Below are 21,984 nucleotides of genomic sequence, written 5' to 3'. Positions count from 1 at the left end.
TGATTAGATGCATCAAGACAGATACTCTGCAGGCTGTGTCCCGAGCGCCATGTTTCTTCCCTTGTTTTTCCTCAGCTCTGGTAGCAACTTACCCTGAGATCAATCACCCTGTTGTCCAGCTTGGTGTCCTGGTTGACTGTGGCTCTGCCCTCCTGAGGGCAAACAAAAGACATGATCACATAACCAAAAACCCTCAGACTATGAAATATTCAACTATGTGAATCTTCTGTTCTTTGCGTCTGTGGCCAGTTATGTGTAAATGCTTTTTAGAGGCTTTTCAAATATCACAAGGAAAACAATGAAAGGTAACATAAAGGACATTCTCTGTATACAAATACAATTCACAAAATCAGCTATTGGCAGATTATTGCCGTGCCAAAACAATAACCCACATGCTATTTTTCCTAATGAAACAGTGCACGACCATGCACATTCATCTCAAACCAACAACCAAACATATACAGTTGCTTTGTTTCTTTCAGCAACTATTACAGGGTCAACTGCGACAAAATACATCTGCAATATGGGACAACAGGGCAATAAAAAAAAGAAAAGAATAAAAAACAAATGAAATAATAAATGTTTCATCACTGGAGGAACCAATGCTTCCAGGGTCATGGATGTCAGGCTTCCTCAGGACCCGCTGGGGTTTGAGCTAATAGCCTGTGTAGCCACATCCTGCACCAAATAGCCCCACGCAGAGGGACAAAAGGTTAGACGGGCATACAGTCGGATAGGCAGTGCTGTTAAGGCTTGTGTCTCTCGGGAAGGCAGGTACTGCTACAAGTGTGTGACTGACATGCTGAATCCTAGCAGAGCAGAAAGCACCTGGGATGCTGCTGCAGCTGCACAGATTGGCTTCCTGGATAAACACGGAGCGGCTGTCAGCTGTCTCTCTGGTATGTTGAGACCCATATATTGATTTGCTCATGATACATAACTAAAGTAATATGATAATATAACATTTAATATGGGAGAAGATGGATCCACAGCTGTAGAAGAAAATAATAGCTTTAGGGGTGTGGCAATTCTTTCACTGCATCCATTACAAATGATCTTGATTTGACAGCTTCAATCTGTTTGCATCAAACAGCTGTGGCTGCAGCTTTATTGTTACACTTTGAATAGAGCAAATTAAGATTCTTTAGAAAAAATATGCGTTTTCAATGCAGCTCGATATCTTACTCATCGGGTCTTTTTGTTCTCAAGGTCACTATACCAACGTTTTACATTACAGATGCTGCAAACAAGCATGTCACCCAAAGAGGGCGACCACATATTTTTTATGTTTCTCCGAACACGGGTCAAGAATATAACATTTTCATTTGCAAGACGTAAGATGGCCAGTTTAAGAAAATGTCGGCTGCATGTAAACATAAAGCTGCACTTAAACACTGCAGGGAGGCAGTGTCAACAATTCCACGGTCAACTTAATGGTGGTGATCGCCGAGTGGTCTAGTGGTTCGGCTTCCAAATACAACAGCAGATGGTTGTGAGTTCAATACCAGAGCTGCCACCATTGTACCCCTGAGCAAAGTACTTAACCCTGTGTTGCTCCAGGGAGACTGTCCCTGTAGGTAGTTCACTGTAAGTCGCTCTGGATAAGAGCGTCTGCTAAATGACCTGTAATGTAACTTCGGAAGCTGCAGCTAGTTCTCCTTATCTGCCAAGAGTTAATGTTGTCAACTTGTTTTACTGCAGTAGCTGTATGCACAGCATCTATACTTATTCAATGGTTATACAGTACAATTGGCAATAATACATTAACAAAACTAAATAAAACCTTTTAAAACAATGTTTCTTGAATTCACACTCCAAAACAGCAGCCTGAAAGTGTAATGATGATTACTTCTAGACAGAGAAATGCATTTATTTTGTTATATTTGTTGAAATACATCCAGACAGAAATCAACAAATCAAATGCTCTGACAAAACAAAAATCTGGTGTGATATGATAATCCGAGCTGCCTGTCTGCCTACCTGCGTGCACTCATAGCGTCTCACCATCTTCCAAAATCTGATAGTTCGACAGCTGTAAGTACTAATAGCCATGTTTGTGGTTTAAGTTCATTATGATAATGAGTGGCTTTGGAGGCAGGCCTGAAGGGACAGTCAGTCCGTGTTGACAACTTGGCGGATTTAGCGATTTCTGCAGCTAGTGCTGCTGCTCTTAATGGAAAAGAGTTGGCCGAATAGGGCTGTTCCTTTGCATGGATCATTTAAAAAAAGATCTAGTTTACTCTTGCTGGCTTCTCCAATTTTGACAAGCTTTAAAAATAGGTACCTAAACTGTGGGTGAGAAATATAACGACTTCCTAAATGCATCACGATTCTCTCAAATGATTCATTATCAATGCACATATCTTCATAATTGGAGTTCAGAAGCCCTGGCTGCCGGCTGCCGACACTGCGTGATGAAATCACAGTTTGCATGGTGTTGATGTTACTCACTGAATGTGATGTTAATCAGTGTAAGCCATTCTGCTCTTGATCTTGTTTAATTTAACCAGGTTTAATTACAATCCTTGAGTCTGCCAAAAACATGGATATCTATTCTCCTTACTGAATTCTTCTCTTTTTGAAGGACGAAGTTAGTCCATGCATGGATATTCTGCAATTAAGCTTTTAATATAAAGTATACATCAAGGTCTAATAGTTGATTAGAGGTCATTGCATAGTCTGACCAAACCTATCCATGTACATCATGAGTATTAGACACTGGACTCTCAACACATTCAGTTCCTGTTTCTCACACTGAAAAGTTGAAGTCAGAATTGTTTCTAATTAAAGCAGTCTGGAGCCAATGTTTTACTTTGTCTGGCTGAGACTGAGCTGTCTCATTAGCATTACATGCAGATTCTTTTTACCTGACAGGACACCGAAACCCTTGAGAACGTGCACTTGATGTACCATTCCAAGTTTCCTAAATTGTTGATGTTTGGATTTAGTTTTTCAGCCAAACCACATCACATAGTGGATCCTGAAGAGTGGATTAATCACATACCTACTGTCTACAATCAGTGTGAGGCGCTGTGCATTGCTTCATTGATCCAATAAGATCAGCCTTGGGTGTCCGCCAATACTTCACATTAGCAGGCACAGGGGAGAAAATAGCATTGGAGTGCGAGTAGTGAGAATTTGAGGGAAGCACGCTTTCCATGCACTCTCATCCATCCCTACGTTCATCCTCACCTCTTCCCCCTCTCCATCAGGCCTGACGGCATCTTCCAACTGCAGGGGGAGACGAGGCTCTGCCTGGCTGATGACAAAAATCTGAGAGGGGAAAGAAACAAACAACATTAAAATTCAGAGCGTGACAAACCACCAACGTTTCCACTCTCGATGTTCTGACAATGGAAAGTACCAGGAGTCCACATACTGACATAACAAGTAAAAGTGAAAGAAACCAGCCTCATCTGTTAAAAACTCATCTGTGACACCGACTGTGTTAAATCTAGTTGTTTGAACTATTATGTACAGTTGGTGGATACAAACGTAATAAAACAACCTGTAGAATCTAATACAATACACTGAGCCCTGCAACATGTTGATCACATTTATGTTGTTCTTCTCTCTTTTTAGAGCGTTTGTGGTGTTGCATTGGATTACATTATGTTGGAGTGTGTGCCTAATGTGTGGTCTCCCGTCCCTCAAATGTTATGTATTCGCTACCTTAAGTGCAACTAGTATAGTGTACCAAGTACAACATAAGCACATGTGATATTCTGGAGTAACTAATGATCATGAACTGTATTGAGTGAACAGTGTGTGTGTGTGTGTGTGTGTGTGTGTGTGTGTTTGATGATTGCAGTGAAAAGTTTTCCCACCCTCTCGATGTGCAGCTCCACATCCTGCTGGGAACAGCTCTCGATCTTCTGCTCCACTTTCCTCACCGACGCCTCCACGTCTACTATGCTTTCCTTGGTGATGCTGGTGGAGACAGTTGGGAGAGTGGAGTGTAAACAACAGATCGCACTTACAAAACAAAACCCATCTGTGTTGGAGGCTAACCCGAGAACAATATTTACATTAAACTGGCTGATGATTCATTTTTATGGCGTGATGTTCAGTGGGTAGTGTGGGATATGGTTGAGTGACTTTGAATTGGGTGGTGAGTTGACGACAAGAAGTCCCCCCCACCACCGCAAACCACCACAGACTCAAAAAATACAACTGCCGCGGTGACAGTAACCAACGGGGGGAAAGGGGCAAGTTGAGATACCACAATCTTGTGTCTTTCATAATAAAACTGCTAGCCTCCTTTCTCTGCTTGACACAAACATGTGTCTCTTACGTTGGGCTCAAGCAAACAGGTTGCAGCAGGTTTGGAATATGATGTCACCGTTTCCACACATCTCACTTTAGACTGATTTGGCCTCAAAAATACACCATTACAGCCCAATTTTACACACTAGCCCATTTTATTTGTTGCTTTTAGAAAAATCTCCAGTGGCATGACATTGTGATTTTGAGAGGTATAAAGGCTCTACTTAACCCAAATGTCTATCAAATGGGGTGTGGACTATTACCCCAGCACCTGCCAATTTCAAGGCAGATGACAGGATGCTTTATAGTAAAGTGCATTTTCACAAAGTTCAAATGTCCTTATTAATTGTATATCAGTCAAGAAGGAGAAGTAAAAGAATAGAAGCAGGCGAGTTAGGAGGGGATTGTTGAGCTTTGAGAAAACTTGTTGCAAAAGGGTTGCAGCTTACATCCTTTTACAGATGATGATGACTTTTATAGAAAGTACCTAGTTCAACAACAAACACAGTTTGATATTGACCCCAGGGGTAACAATTCCCCCCATTATACAGGATATAAAGTAAACTACAGCATGTGAAGGGAGACCATTTCTAATTGTGTCACCATAGGCTCCTACATCTTCCAACACAGGTTTCTCACTGAAACCCAGAGCATCATCAGAGATAAGAGGAACACTGACTCTCATGCAGTTCAAGGCCAGCTGTGAAACCCTCTGTAATCCTTCACTCCTCCTCATTAAAAAGCAGTAATGAGGGACTGAACACTGGGGTACTGCTGTCCCTTCAGCCCCATGACAGCTGCCGACATATTCCTTCCCCTCAAGTAGGAGATCAGTTGGATAAATAAATCCCAACATTAATAACCTCCGCTGAATGGCCAAGAGGCTGGCGACAACACATTCAGCACATGCTGAGGGAAATAGACTGATTAACTCCAGACAGAGTTGACAATATCACATAGAGATAAGAAATACGATACAGAGGGAGAGAGACTGCTTTCATACGGAATCAATGTCCCAGGAAGACAACACACACATGGCCGTTAATTCAGCTCCTAATGCATCACTAAACAACGTAATAGGCAAGCAGAACTCACTAGACTGACTTTCCAATCCCAATTCCAATCCCAATCCCAATCCCAATCCCAATCCCAATAGGTGAAAGACCCTACACATAGTGGATGCTTTCAACAATCCTTTCAGAGGCACACAAACGAGTACCGGTGGCAACCATTACTCTCCACGACCCACAGATCTCACTCAAACTCTTATTATCCTGCAAAACTTTTGAACTCCCTTCTGCAGAGGCGAACAAAAAGACAAAGATGAAAAGATGAAAGATTCAGCAAAGACCTAGGCTGCAAACACAGGCAGAACAACGTTCTCATGTAGAACACCTGCTACTGTTTCAGTGTAAGGGCATCAGCTCTGCTGTTGGGTCTTTTAAACAAAGTGAGTAGCGGCTTTCAAACGAGGGCTGCGATTTATGATTATTTTCTAGATTAACTGATTAATCGCTTGGTCTAGAACATATGTCTTCAATAGTTTGGGGTCGCAAAACAATACATATTCATTAAAAAAAATTGTTTCGCTTTGCGCATTCACATTCCCTCCTCCGCTGTACTCCGCGAAGGGCGGCGACACACACCTACAGTCAGAGACAGAGTGGAGGAAAGGAGAGGGGTGAACTAAAAGAAATTTGCGCTCTGACTGAATCAGGTTATTCAGGATTAAATCAAACCTACAAATGTTAAAGTACACCACCAACCAGACAGGTTTATGATTCCAGTTTAGGAAGCCAAATCAGCCACAGTTCCCTTCTGCTTTACACTCAGCACTCCTAAGGAATGGAGTAAAGGTTGCGGAGCCTGAAGATCACGTAATTAAATTGTGTGACAGAGGAAGATGACTTGGACATACTATATGGGAAAGGAGACTTTGATTATGAGAGGATTAACTTGTAATCCAGGGTCTTACTCAGCTTGTCAATCATCAGACAAAGTGTGTGAAACTAGACGTGGGCCAGTAATCCACAGGAACTGATAGTGCCACCTGTTAATAAAGATTGAAATATAAAAAGCACAAAAACATTTAGGTCCTAGCAGCAACACTCAGAAACCCTCTTGGTAAATTGTTGCAGTGTAGCGTGACTTCACTGTTTTAAGACTGTGTTGTTTTGACGACAGTGTCACTTTCACCCGCTCCGTTAGGTCACAGTGCATTGCACAACGATCCAACTGCCCGACCACAACTTTGCAGAACCAGATTGAGACAACGGTTGAAATAAATCATCCGACAGTTACACAAATATATTGAAATGTAGGTACGATGTCCATCGTACCTACATTTCAATATCTGTGGGTGCAATATCTGTCCAACACAATATCCTGTGACATGCAGAACCCTCTTTCTACAATATCGAACAACATGTAGTAGCTTTCTATGCCTGTGTTCAGCGCTTGGAGCAGGTCTGCGTGACTGAGGGGAAATACAAGCGGTCAGGGGATTCTAACATTTCTAAATAAGTGGGGTCAGTGTGTTCTGGCAGCAGAGGTCAAAGCTCGGGTCTGAGCAGTAGTGGCCGCGCCCTCAGTAGAAAAATGTTTGAGTTTACTTTCCTGTAAACCTCAACAAACCACCAAGAGGCTCCTATTATACATGAGTATAATAAACGTGTGTAAAATGGTAATTTCTGCACATTTGAGAATTCATCAAACGTTTAGCAGCTCTGACTCGTTTACATATGACTCACGCAGGTGTGTACATAAACTCCTGCACCAATTAGTGCATGTTTATTAATGAATCTGGCTGTAAGGAATGTATGTTTCTGGCATTACGTGAAATACAGAGATATCTATTTTGTTGTAGATGCCATCTAATATACGGTTGTTTTTAATTCTGTGATGCTGACTGTTTTGTAGCTACTGTTTTGCTAGTTAATGATCAGGGAACTTGAAAGGCGGAGGAGAGACACTCGTGGGTGTGAGGTCACTGTCTGGAACAAAAAGGTGTGTCAGCAGTGATGTGCTGTTAATGGTAATCAAACTGATTTATTTCAACGCTTTTTAAGATTCTCTGGGAGTATGAAACCGCAGACACTTGTTCCATCTTCAGTCTTAATGGCAGCTTTTCACAAGGCTGTAAGGCTACGATAATTGCTGCAATCTGTACATTGCTTAAGCACCTTGAACGTGCCTGTGTATGAAACTTGTTTTATAAATAAAACTGCCTTACCTAACTTCTTTATTAGCCAATGTCCTAACTACCGTTTTGGTCTGGAAGATTGCAGTTGTGGGTGTTGCCCTTTGTCTAATTTAACAATATCTGAGGACGTGCCATTTAAGTAACACATGGAAATGATGTTCTTCCCCATTTACAAATACAATGAATTCATCAAACAATGGTAGTAATGGAAAGCAGATGCTGATGAATGCACTGTATGTTTAGGAACATTACATGAAATATGTTACGTCCTATTTAAAGTACAATTTTACAAAAGAGCCACCTTGTGAACATCAAATGTCAGCCTGAAGTGGTACTACATCAGCCCTCCCCCTTCAGAGCTTTTAATAAAGTGCATATCTGCCGATAGTCACGTTCATTCACAGTCTACCAGTAATGGACTACAATTTGGCTGCAAACATGAATAATGATGCTCGGCTCTTAAGTATTTCCTCCTCCTCTGATCCAAGCTGCTGTATTTGCCATCTAGACAGGAACCGCTCCATTAACAAACAACTGTAACCCGCCATGTTAACAGCCAGCTTTTGTTGTCAAGTGAAAAGAGATTGATTTCCCCACCTTCCACCTCACTCGGAATGTGTGAAAATGGATCGGTGGACGATTAGGGCCCAGGGTTTTCCCACCATTGTTTGCACCCTCACTGGCAGGAAGAGCAGTCTCGGTACTCACTTTGCGGCAAACTTGACCATCTGCTTGCTGGCACGATCTCCCACTGCGACCAGTGCCTGCACGTTGTACTGCTGCTGACGCAGGACCAAGAAGCATTGCTTCCCTGAAAACAAAACAATAACAAATAGAGCCGGGCTGTTAAGATCTCTTTTATGCAAGCTTAACAGGCTTGTCACAGAAAAAGCTTGGGTGAGCTCTCTGAAGCACTGTGCTTTCGTTCAGTCAAAGGTCTACGTGTCACTCCAGATGATGAAGGTATCCCCCAGCTGGAAGGATCTTCCCTGTCATCTACAGGTAAAGTGTCAAACATTTGTCTTCTCTTTGAAGAGCACTGTGTGGAGGAAGTGTGATTGCTACCTTCCTAGCAAACACACACACATAGGAAGAGTGCAAACAAGCTAGCCAACAAAACCTCTGGGCAGTAGACAGTCAGACCACCCAGGTACTTTGATGTTTGTTGTCTGTGAGAAGAGGGTGGGTGGTGGGGATAATAGCAATGCCAAAATCCCACCAACAGATGCACCTCATCCCAGACCATATCAGGATGTTATTCTGCTCACACGGACATCCTTACAGCGAGCAGAGAATAAAGACATAAGTAAAGGGGAAGTGACTCTTGACTCTGGAAGTTATCTTGAAAGGAAATGGGCCAAAGATAATCATTCAGACCTCAATTTATTTGTAATCACAAGTTTGGCGTTGATACAGAGATTTAATAACCTGGCAAGGCTGAGTGGGTTCATTGTATTCAAATAGAGCAATTTATTGGCTGCCAGTTGCTGGAACCTGACAAATAGAGGTTATCTGAGCTTCCAGTTGGCACTGACATGCTAAGTCTGACAATGATAAGTTCAAGTTGTCAAACTCTGCTTAACATGAAAGGAATGGGAAAAGAACTCCCACAGGAGGTACATATGGTAGAAAAAGTTATATACAGGGGTAGAGTTTGGTTTTGAATTTCGCAATAAAAGCTGCCTGTTTCTTTAGTTTCTGACCCACAGTGTTGATCAGCCAGAAGAGTGAAATCAGTAGGGCTGCGGCGATTAGTCGGGGGAATTGATGACTATGCCGAGAATACGTCGGTATCAATATTTTAAACAGATTTGTTTTTCTCCTCTCTTTCTCATGCTGCACTTAGTTTAATATGCAGAAGGTACATTTTTACTTTGATAAGGGCTTTAATAGAAACTTGGATTTCTTTTGGAGTTGCACTACCGACATAAATAGTAAGCCCTCTTTTTTTGGCATGTTGGAGTTGCCGGTTTAAACAGATAGTTTTGCTCTTTGTTCTGTAAACCTTTGTTTACATTTTGTTTTGTGCTGCATTATACTATAACATAGTTTGGCAAAATAAAATGGTCAGTTAGATTTTTTTGTGGTTTAGATTCATCGGTAAAAGAAAGTCGATAGATCAATAGAATATATAATCAATAGAAAATGAGTCATTAGTGACAGCCCTAGATATCATCTTGATCATGGGAAATCTAAAAAGCAAGTCAAAGGCAACAGGTACTGCGGTTTATTCTTGAAGAGAAAGGTGTGAAGTGGAGAATTTGCCCAAGGGCAGAAGTTTGAGACATTTCACTTTAGTACACCAAGGATTATCACAGGGGTCATCTATCCATCTATAATCTAGGCTCTTTGTGTCTTTCGCACAAAGAAAGCAGCTCTAAACTGAAAAAAAAAGCAAACAAAGACGGGAGGGTGATCTCACCTTTGGCTCTGCTGGTGTGGATTCGGGCACGCAGCCAGATCAGCTGGTCAGCTTTCTCGGGAGTAAGGTTTTGGATCCGCACCAGCACCCTGTCTGCCACCCACACACACACACACATACACAAATGTATTACTTCAAAGCACTTTTTCTTGCTCTGTTTCCCCACCTCTGAGTAAAGAATCTATCAGCCCTCTTACTCCCCCCCCCCCCCCCCGCTGCACACTCCCAGAGGCAGAAAGAAATGTGAATAAGCGAGCATGTGCGTGTGCAGACATACACACAATAAAATGCTCAAATTACAGACGTGCCTAATAAATAAGACATACTAGGAGGGCTGCTGAAAAGCTGTCTAACTAACCCATTCTCTGTGGGCTTCATGACAAATTGACTCTAGTTTCACCTGTGTCACTCAGAGGCATGCTTTCTCCTCATTATCAGCGAGCAGAAGCAGCAGACACTGAGGCTACACCAGAGAAAACAGAGCCGCCCTTTTGGCTGAGAACGCCACGTCAACCCACATGAAAGCCCTAAAACCCTCCACCCTCCACCCTACACCCCTTCCCACCCCCACAACCCCCAACCCTGTCCCAGTGGTTGGGCTTGGCATGCAGGTGAGGGAGGCCCTAGTTTGTTTGCTGCCACTGGAGCTGAAAGCATCCAGACAGATGGACGACCTCGACAGGTCCGCCTGCTGCCTCTTTCATCCGGGAGCTATCACACACTATTAGTTACTGCAATTATCACCGCTGCAATCGTGTTGAGAGAACAGACCAGAAGCATCATGATGTGTATCACCTGTAAACATGTTATCTGTATCTTTTGACAGCCAGACTAAGGTACAGTAATCTGAGAAGTTCTGGATCGGGATGTCATCTTGTATCCAAACACATCATTTGAGAGTTGTTGCATGCTCTCCATTTCAGGATGGCATATTTTTCATCATGTTAATTTCCTCCCCTGGAGAGTAGATGTTGGGTTGAAATATGCCGTTTAACCCTTTGCACCCAAGCATCCATGTTCAAACCTGCGTTTCCCAACACAGGGCTGATGCATGTGTGGCTTTTAAATGAATGATTTGCAATACAAGAAGAAGGAAGGAGTGATCTTAAATCAACCTCGCTATCGTAGCCTCGCTCACATTGTTAAGCAAATCTTTAAATTAACTACTATCCTTGGTAAGGCAGAGCCAAATACATCAAATAAAATAAGAGCAGTGTGTAGAGATGTGAGTTTTTAAGAGCCTTTCACTTCTGGTAAGTGTCAGATGATTGACAGGAAATTGAGAATAAAGCAGCACACAGATACGAAAGGAAACAAAAAAAAACACTCGACACTGGTACCTGGAAAATATAGAACAAATACACGCCTGTTCAAAGCAAAGGAAGTCTTTGTGCTAACTGTGTACAAACCGTATTAACCAGAACAGTATTCTGGGAATTTGTTTGTGACAATGGATGAATACATTTTTCTGAAATGCACATCTTTCCTTCACTATGCTGACATTGTGCAGACACATGTTTGGATCAGTAGTGCTGTGGCTGAACCTTAAAAGGGGCTCTATTCAAGGAGATACCCCTACCGGAGGTATAACAAGCTGGGAATGGTCTCATTTTTACTGTCTGCATCTCTAGTTTTTGAAAAGTGATGTTGTAGTTGCAGCAACTCTGTACAAGACGGTCTATTAACCATTTGCTTGCTGACACTTAAGAAAAAACGATTATTTCAATGATTGCCTAATTAGATGAATCAGCCCTGTTTATTTTTAGCACTGTTGGTTATAACTATGTATTTCATTGAAATAGACATGTAGCAATATATTTTATGGGGTTTTAAGCTGGTAGGGGGTTAATGGGCCAAACATTATGCCCAAAATGTGTTAATTTTCGACCAAAATTAAGCAACTTCTGACCAACAATACAGATGATTTAAATGAGACCAGTCTCGGCTTGATTATACCTCCGGTACGGTATCTCATTAAATTGAGCCCCTTTTCATCTTCTGCCACATTATACTATTTCTGTGTTATGATAATCTATAAGGATATTCATTTCTCTCATCTATTCAGGAACTAATATGGACCTCATCCAAGAACCACCCGAGAAAAGGAGACGTGCAAGCAGCAGTGACAACTGTTTGATATGTCGTCACCCCTTCAATGCAGACTCTCCATTTGTAAAAAACCCAACACTGGAGGGAATCAAAGCTGTCATTTATGCTGCGGAAATCCGTCAAGATGATGTACATGATAGGCTTTCTGATATCAAAGATGGCATTCTAAATCAAACTGTTACAGTTAGATACCACACGAAATGCAGCGCTTGGTATACGCCATCAAGTAACCTAAAGTATGTACGACATGAGGCTGGCCCTAGTTCAACAGGGAGCACGGCTAGTGACTTGACTTCAGCGAACAGAAACATCTACGTTTAATATAAGAACAGACCGTTTCATCTGTGGGACATCGAAAACTAGGAAAGAAAAGTTGACAAACATTACTACCGGCACTGGGGCTTCAACCCATGAACGCATTATCACAGCAGCTTTGGAAAGGTCAGATCCCGATGACAAGATTCACATGCGTATGTTGTCATATCCAGACTTGTTTGCATACGACGCTAAATACCACAGGTCATGTTACAGTCGGTATGTTTCACAGCGAAATATCAAGGCTGACCGGACCAAGGCTGAAACACAGAAGTCTCTGAATGATTACGATAAAGCAGTTTTGTGCTTGAGTGAGGAAATCGAGAACACCATACTCTCAAAAACCAGAACGCTTGTAACATTGTCCTCCCTACATGAACGATATATTGAGATACTCAATGAAGGTAGACCTTATAGTACTAGCATTGATCCAAGTCACTATCCCTCATGGAAGCTTAAGGAGAAGCTGAAGAAACGCTTTGATGATAATATGTTATTTATAGCCCAGGCTAGCAAGTCCGATCTAGTTTGTTCCAGTGAGGTGAGCATCGGTGACGCTCTGAAGAAAGTTGCAACTCTAAACCGTTAACCGTTAACCGTTAACCGTTAACCCATCTGGTGTGTCATCCCTTGATCCTGCATGCTTGCAGCCTGTCAGAGGACCATAATAGGATCATAATTTGTTGCGATGATACCGATGTCTTAGTCTTACTAGTCTACTACTTCAGCAGAGGACAATTAGCTGAACATGTGTATATGTATGCTGGGCATTCTGGAAAGGAGCGCTACATTCCAGTATGATTACATCTGAATTGCAAATGAACTTGGCCCGACAGTTTGTGAGTGTCTCCCTGCTGCCCATGCCCTGACAGGATGCGACATATGTTCGTTGAACAGAATAGGCAAGAAGACTGCCTATTCTAAACTGGTGAACAATGCAGACATTCTATCACAGTTAAAGACCTTCCATGAGGATAACGTCGACGACAGTGACTGTAGCTCGCACCTATGCCCTACTATTGTACGGGAAGAAGGGAAAGAACGCCGATACCCTTGATGAGTTGCGCTAAATCATTGCAACGACGACAGACAAGTCAGCATCAATGCTTCCCCCTACGGAGGACTCCTTCAAACAACATGTCCTTCGCGCCAAATACCAAACACGGATTTGGTGTCAGAGTCACATCCCAAACCAAGTAGAGATTAAACCAATAGGCCATGGCTGGTCTGCTTGCGATGATGGAGGCATCACTCAGACTTTGTTCACTCAGGCACCTGCTCCAGTTGAGGTTCGAGACCTGACTCATCTGTACTGCACTGATAAAGACGGTTTAAATGGGAGCAAGTGTCCTTGCCTGCTTGCTGAACTAGAGTGCATAGATTCTTATTCTTGTACAAACTGTGAAAATCAGAATAACACGAAGAAGATGAAGAAATAGAGGTGGACATATAGACATTGCTATGAGCACAGTTCTACCGTGTGTCCCCCTTTTAACCCCCTACTAGCTTAAACCCCCATACAATATTTGCTACATGTCTATTTCAATGAAATACATAGTTATAACCAACCGTGCTAAAAATAAACAGGGCTGATTCATCTAATTAGGCAATCATTTAAATAATTGTTTTTTCTTAAGTGTCAGCCAGCAAAGGGTTAATAGACCGTCTTGTACAGAGTTGCTGCAGCTACAACATCACTTTTCAAAAACTAGAGATCCAGACGGTATTCCCAGCTTGTTATACCTCCGGGCCTTTTACCACAGCACTATAGAGAGCAGCAACATTGACAGCTGGCACAGAAATACATATACTAAAACATATCTAAAGAGAGGTTAGAACTTTCATACTAACCCAGTTTTTGTTGGGACTGGACCATAGCCGGCACACCATATCTGTCCTTGGCAAAGTCCTGAAAGAATTACAGCAGAACATCTCAGCAGTCGAGATCAGCCATGTGATCAAACAGATAAATAAAACATCAAACCACTTTTAGAGTGTGCGTCTCAACTCCATTGTTCTCAGAAGCAACTCTACCACTTTAATTTTACAAGCGTCTGTCTGTCTACCACATCCGAGATAACAACCACACAGAACAGATAATCAGGCTTATCACGAATTTAGGAGAAAATTGTTTAACAGAAAACAGAAGAACAAACTTTAGCGTGCATTCATCTGCATGCAAATTGTTGCAAAGGTGTGAAAGCAAAGGCAGAATCACAGTTAGACAGTAAGGCAGGGTACGAGTACTTTGGTCCATCGGGGATACTTACATCTTCCTCTGTGCTCTGCTGCTCGGCCCCCTGAAACACAAAAGACGCAACAGAGATTTTGAGAGCATTGCAAACAGCCAGCCAACAACAGCAAGACGACCATCTATTAAAATAAAACATTAAGCATTTTCAAAAACATTTGACTTCAAATGGAGAAACTTAAAACGTTTTGCTACAGCAGTCATGTAAATTGTGTTTTCATCTGGTGCTATCAGGGATTTGAATACAATTAATAAATCATAGCTCAGCCCGGGAGCCAAGCCTCAGCTCCTGGGACGCACGGCTCTTCTACTAATGCGCCAACACATCATAGACAATGAGTAATGGCAGGAGGAGATATTACTTTGTAATAGAAACAGTGTAAGTGGACAGATTCTTTATCTCTGCACTGACTTCAAGCAAATGACTCGCAGAGTGTGATGACACAGAGTCTTGGCAAAGTTACAATTCCATTTCCTATGCAAATTGATATTGGTGTATGGAAATGGCTGGTGGCGGTGGAGTGAATTGGAATTGCCCATCCTTGATATGATAATCCAGTCACATGATGGATGATATTGCAGCTTATGATCAACTGGATATAGACCTGCTATGGCCATGAAGCAACCGGCCCACACCGGAGCCACTACAGTGACAAGTGTCAGCACAAAAAGTGCACATTGGCAAATAACAAAGCTAACACTCACTTGATGAACATTCAACTCAGCTTTCTGGTCCTCCCCTAGGCAATGCTTACTATGCCACACTGATATAGGCAGCAATGGCCAGAGTATTAAACAGTGACACCCGCTATTTCCATGAAACATGCTGACTGGGTGAATTCGTATGGAAGACAGGATACTTACTATAAAAGCCCGTTCTCGAATCATGACCAACCAATGCACAGGGGGTCTAATTAGTCTTGGATAGGCCAGTGTCAAGCTAGAGGGCACATTTTCTAACAGTGGATACAGATTTCCTTTTTTACATCCTGCAGATTTTGCTTTCAGTAGGAATTGAGGGATGCACTGATCCGGATACCGACCTCATTGAGCAAATTGGATATCAGGCAAACGTTACCAATCCACATTAAATACTGAGCTAATGTGAGCTCATTTTGATACTTTAAGCTACTTCTGTTGCTCATCCCTTCCTGCATGGGCTTCACTGAGAGGACATGTCTAAGCAGTGAAAGGCGATTACTGTGAAACCAGACGTGTTGACAGAATGTCCCCAAAGATTTAGTCAATGTCGTTTTTCGACAAGAACATTTTTTGCACTTTTTGTCCGGAAGTCTTTTGGAAACATTAATGAATATTATAAGCTCTGAAGTGTTGCTCAGAATATGAGGACTGGTGTTAAATCTTATGAACAACAAACTTTTAGCAACTGGAGTAAAAGAAACACAATATAATGTTAGGTTAGCAGGTCGTTTTCCCTTTGTGAGGGGGAAAAGCGAGAAAAAGACAGAACCACCACGCACAGGTTAAGTGGATAGATGCACTGTGGAAACATATTTAAGCGGACACCTTTTACCTCAGCAAGTGCAGCATCGTATCTGATCACGTATTTTATCACAGCAAATCACAGGTCAGATCTGGATTTGTATACCATAGCACAAAACTATGTACGATCAATTGAACGTGATAATATAGTCAAAATATGCAGCAACCTAAAAAGCATGACGGATGTTCAGATGTTTTACAGTTAGGGCCTCATGCTAACTTCCATAAGAATGATCCCATATTTATGCAGAGAGGAAGTGTTGCACAGATTGGATATTAGGAAAAAAGAGACCACTGTTATCACATTTGTACTCGATACTCTCGAGTTTGGTTATTGGCATCAGAATCGGGACATTAAAAATTATCCGAATTTGATGCGTCCCCCAAAGTTTTTAAAAGCTCATCAATATCCAAAGCAGTGACAAATGTGGCAATGAAATGCAGATGCATGCACGCTGTCACTTCAGATACGTTTGTGAGTAACAAAGAGAATGTGGCATTCAAAGTCTTTTGGCACTGGCAACTGATCCACACGCTCTGTTGGATACAGAAGAAACACAGTACACAGTTGCAAACATGATTGACGGCTACTCTGTTGAGCCTCTTATAGATGGGGTCATTAAAGACACTGAGATTTTTACTGTATGAAAGGACCAAAAAGTCCTGCGCAAGTTTGTTCTCTTTCACTCACTTTGACATTAATAAATCAGGTACAATTTTACACCTGAAAACATTGTTCATAAAGTGAGTGTTTGACAATATTTGGGATTTTTGGTTCTCTTATCCAAAACACGTGTCCTGAAGACTTTCTGAAGTGCAAGAAAGTTGTAGTGAGTGTGACCCTTACTGTGTTAAATGTTTACTGTCCCTCTCAACATGGAGTTGCATGTTAAGGCCCTGTCACACATATCCGTATGGCAGAAACATATGCCGGCGTATATGAAAATTTGTCAGAGTTCAAATACGTCCAACTTTTCATCGGATCGGAAAAGTGATCATATACAGATACGCATGTCCAACCTATTGATAGAGCATCACTTACTAATACAAAATGTATCAGACGAATGCCCAACAAATGCATAAGATATACAAAAATATGGAGTATACAAAATATCGGCAACACGCTGGTTTACGTAGATATAAGGTAAGGCATAAGTAGTATTCGTTAAGAGCTCACTGTGTTACGCTGGGGTGCGTTGTTGAACACTGATGTTTTGAGCATGTTCAAAATTACCGGACGTACCCGACGTGTGCTTCATAAGATATGCAGACGTTACGTGACGTTAGACATACGTGAATACGGAATACGTACGTGAATACTTACCTACGTAAATATAGTACGTGAATACCTACGTGACTATGTTAGAGGTACGTTAGATATAGGCTACGTCGGCTGACGGTGAACCCTACAACCAATGTATTGATAACGAGTGGATAACCTATTCGTAACATATGTTAAGCTTATGCGTCCTTCGAACGATCACAACTTACCCTTAATTTATATCCACGTATTGCCGATATTTCTTATGCGCTGGCATACGGCTGTGTGTGACAGGGCCTTAAAGAGCTGCTTGTATGTTGTGCACTCAATGTAGAAGAAAATAGCACTTTGTTTGGGTCGACATAAACAAAGCCAGAATGACAGAAATACTTAAACAATGGATACTCCTTCTTCCCCCACCCCCCAGCGGCTAACCGACCCTCCTGGACCCACAATGCCCTGCAGAACCGCACGTCACAGCCTTACCAGCTGTAAGAGGGGTACGACGGATGTTAAACAACAAACGAGAAAAAAAAAACAACACTGACCAGCTTGGCCTGTTTCTCAGCCTTCTTTGCAGCTTTCTCCGCTTCCTTCTGCTGTTTCTTCAGGCCTTTCTTTGACTGAGCCTGCTGCTCCTCCTCCGTCGCCCTGAAACAGGAAGAGGTACACAACATAAACATTTAAGTCAACTTCCACCTTCTATTTCTCCAGCATCCCTTGAGGAAGTTATTGACTGCCTGGGAAAATTTATCCTGAGCCATCGCCACCTCCAGCTTCTAAGTCTGGGCTACCTTTAATCCCATTGTTATTTCAGACTAAACAGCTGTAGCCTGTGTGAATGGAGAGATGGGAGTTTGGAGAGTGGCTTAAAGCAAAGATGTCAGAAAGTAAGATTAGCTAGATAAACAGCACAGCTTTAAGAAGACAGTAGTCTCAGCAACACTTCCTAATCCGATATAACATTTGTGAAGAATACAGATTATCTGATTATGATAACATTTAGTCTTATCTAAACGGAGAGGTGTCTTTAATTGCTAACTGGCACTGACAAACTACACTGCACAACACAATGTCAGTGCTGATAGACGTTTGACATTTGCCTATAAAGTAAAGTGTTTTTTTGTAGCACCAACAGGACAGTAGACTAAACACACTACGCTCTTATCTAGATGTAACAATTACAACAAACAATCTAATGTATGAATGTAGATCATTTAAAACTAATACAAACCATAGACAACTGACTGACAGACAGTAGTGAAACACACCAGAGTACACGTTCATATTTTGTAATTGTTTTCAATAGTAATGTTTACATTTATATTTAGTTAATAAAAGAAACAGAATAAAGTGATGTATGCAGGCCTCCATACATTACAGCTGTATCTGTTACTTATTGAAGAAGTGACATGCCAATAGTTTAGGTCAAAAGGCTGTAAAAGAAGAAGCTGCAATACACCATGTGATCACATCAAAGACTTTATATTATAAACAGTTTGAACTTTGCCCTTCTCCAAATCACACTTGCATTCACTCTTATAGTGTGCCAACATTGCAGGTGAATGAGTGAGTGCTGTTTGGCTTCCCCCAACGACCAGGTGTCTAGACCTGAAGGAAGCCTACGAGCAAAAGGAGAATTGCTCCTATTTAGTCACAGGAAATAACAAAGACCAAAGGCCAACTATACATAGCAATAAAGCCTAAACAAGAAACAGAAATCAGACAGAGGATGAGCTTGTCCTACAAGGGAAGAATTCAGAACGGGTTTTATACTACCTTTACTGCCAAATGTAAAACTAACGCTGTTCCAGTGACCTGCAGACACATGTTTTATGATTTGACAATGCCTGACGGAGATCTCTGTTAGATCTCTGTTAAGCTGGGAGCTTTTAGAAGCGTGTGCAGATCTTTTTTTCTGATTCAAATCCTTTATGGTAAATGGACTGCATTTAAATAGAGCTTTTCTAGTCTTTGCAACCTCTCAACGTACTTTTACACAAGTCAGCATCTACCCATTCATTCAGAGGCAGAGGCTTCCATTCAAGGTGCCAACTGCTCAATCAGCGATAAACATTCACACACCGTGGGCTATACCATCTGGAGCAATTTGGGGTTCAGTATCTTGCCCAATGACACTTCGACATGTTGACCTCAGGGGCCAGGGATCGAACCACTGACCTTCCGATCGGTGGACGACCACTCTACCTCCTTCATGAGAATAAATCTGAACATTTTAAAATATAAAACATTGCTGCACTGCGCAAAAGACCGCTTTTTAGTAAGTCGCTGAAAGTAATTATAACTAAAAGTTGGGCATATTTCTTATGTGTGTAATGGTTCTGCTTCTTTACTGTTTTGAAAGAGCAGAGGTTTTGCATCTATTGAACAAACAACCTAAAACGTAAATATGAGTAGCTTAATATTTTTAATAGATGCACTCGGGCTGGTATTTATAGGTTGGAGCAACCAGACAATCTTTTTCACCCTCAGGCAAGTGAGATGAGTCTAGCTGTCTGAAGCAAATGTCCACAAACTACCCCAATCTGCTGTCAAATGAATACACAAACAAACTTTGTGGTTGCCCATTCTAAAGAAATGCTAATTTAATTTCGCAAAATGTTGCAAAGTTAAACACAAACGGTGAATCCCATTTACCAACTGCCAACAGTTGGTAAACTGCCTTTACTCATCAACAGATGTCATCACCAGGTGTATTCATAAAGGACAATAAAGGAATAAAGCAGTTTCACATACAAAAATGTAAATGTTATCAGTCCTTGAATGAGGCTTAGTAGTGTAAAGTACACCAAGTTACAATTGAAAGCCCTTTACATTAAAATGTAACCCGACGCAGGAGTCCTACAATCTTACATGTTTGAAACAAATACGTTTTAAAATGTTGTTGACCGGGTTTGATTCAATTCACCGAAGCTTTGGTTTGTGACATTGTTGTATTGGTTTGCATTATACTTTAAGGTGTATTGCATATTTATACTCCTCCCTATTTGTAAATGTGATGCACAAAATAATAAAACAACTTTTGTTATGAAGCTGTTTTGTACCATAAAATTGAGGTAACACACACATAACTAAAGAAGTTATCTCAAACAAACATTTTAGGTGTATTAATGTACTATTTACTAAGGGGTTATGTTCGTATATTGTATTGCATCACACAGGTGTGTTTGTTTACTGGTTACTCGGTGTATCTTGTAAAACCTTATTTGACACATTCCTTCCTGTCCATAACTCCAACTTTAACACTGAAAACGACGTGGCCGATGACCTGACGAACCTGACAAGTCCAGCGGTGGAATGTGCATCAACACGACCTGACAGGTTGGGATTTGCAGACTCATTTTATAACACTGAACGTAAAATATTGTGTTGTATTGTTGTTAACCAGTTAAAGTGTGGAGGAATATGACTCAAGATGTTATCCGAAATCATAAGAAGTCAGATTTCAATAATGCAAATACACAGGCTGACATTTCATTCATGTTAACCACGTAATTACAAGACGAATTCACCAGACACCTAAAACATGTCACATCTTGTCACGTAAATGATCTATGCAAACCGCTCATTAGGCAAAGCCATTCATAAACTGAGCGATTCTTTAATGTAATTTGGTGTTATATCACATCCCAACTGCACACAAAGTAGCCATTATATGGACTAATCTTGTGTTTAGCTTTATATTGCTCCTAACCTTCATGAGGTATTTACTTTAACAGTCAGATGATGCAATCTGCTCCATATTTAGGTAATGCTAGCTAGTTAACTAGCTAACTACTACTAGCTAACTACTGTTATCACACGATAGTTAACGCGTTGCTGTGAGACGTCAATTATGACACGCACAACTTTCACACCATTCTTACCCCTGGACTTCGTCTTTAGTCATGTTGAGCTATATTTTTGGAGAATGAGGACAATATGTTTCACGGCTGTCTGACTGGCAGAAGCACCACATCAGCTGTTTACAGCATGGACGTGCACAGGAAGTAAGGACTTGTTTTGATGGAACACCAACTACCAGATGCTTAGGGTTCCGACTAGAAACGACTGACTGAAGTCTAGTTCCGACCATCTTATTTTCTGGACGGCACATGGGGTAGACAAAATAATGGAAACAGGGTTTGTTTTGGTTTCTGAACGATTTCAAGATTGTTGTTGTTCTAATCAATGCCTACTGATTCAGAAATGAAAATGAAATGTTTTACATTATTTTACTTATATTTGATTATATTTTTATATTGCATTATATCATATACTTTATGTATTCTCTGCGAGATCTGATGGTCTTTAATGTAAAAATATAGAAAGAAAAACTGATGGAAAATGGCTTTAACTCAGGGTCAACTCGATCACAATTACACATAGGCTACGAAAAATGGGTCATATTATGCCAATTACTGTAACGGGATTATCAATAACTTTAAAATAAATTCTGAAAATAAGTAGGCTACTTTGATAAAGGAAATGTTATGAGAAAATAGACATAGTTACAAGAAAGGCTGAATCATATGTGTCCAGAGTGCAGGTGGATACAAATGTCAAACTGTAATAAATGATAATAACTGCATGCAATTATGTTTTTCTGTTTCATATACAGATATACAAAAATAATAAGGAGGGGTATAAGCACA

The 21,984-nt window shown here is 41.2% G+C and overlaps 1 protein-coding gene across 1 annotated transcript in view; it reads right to left on the bottom strand.

Moving 5' to 3' along the window:
• The window catches only part of dars1 (aspartyl-tRNA synthetase 1), a 31,789-nt gene extending 10,416 nt beyond the window's left edge, over positions 1-21,373 (bottom strand). Inside the window, exons 1-9 of the mRNA XM_029459108.1 lie at positions 21,217-21,373; positions 17,878-17,980; positions 14,585-14,614; positions 14,166-14,223; positions 9,891-9,983; positions 8,177-8,279; positions 3,828-3,930; positions 3,193-3,273; positions 93-152 (exon numbers count right to left, since the gene is read on the bottom strand). Of these exons, the coding sequence (XP_029314968.1) occupies positions 93-152; positions 3,193-3,273; positions 3,828-3,930; positions 8,177-8,279; positions 9,891-9,983; positions 14,166-14,223; positions 14,585-14,614; positions 17,878-17,980; positions 21,217-21,239 (654 nt within the window). The 5' untranslated portion in view covers positions 21,240-21,373. The remainder of the gene's footprint in view (positions 1-92; positions 153-3,192; positions 3,274-3,827; positions 3,931-8,176; positions 8,280-9,890; positions 9,984-14,165; positions 14,224-14,584; positions 14,615-17,877; positions 17,981-21,216) is intronic.
• Positions 21,374-21,984: the final 611 nt, after the last annotated feature.

The sequence above is a fragment of the Cottoperca gobio genome, chromosome 21 (genome assembly GCF_900634415.1).
Source record: "Cottoperca gobio chromosome 21, fCotGob3.1, whole genome shotgun sequence".
Classification (NCBI taxonomy): Eukaryota; Metazoa; Chordata; class Actinopteri; order Perciformes; family Bovichtidae; genus Cottoperca; species Cottoperca gobio.
This window is presented reverse-complemented; position numbering and strand designations above follow the sequence as displayed.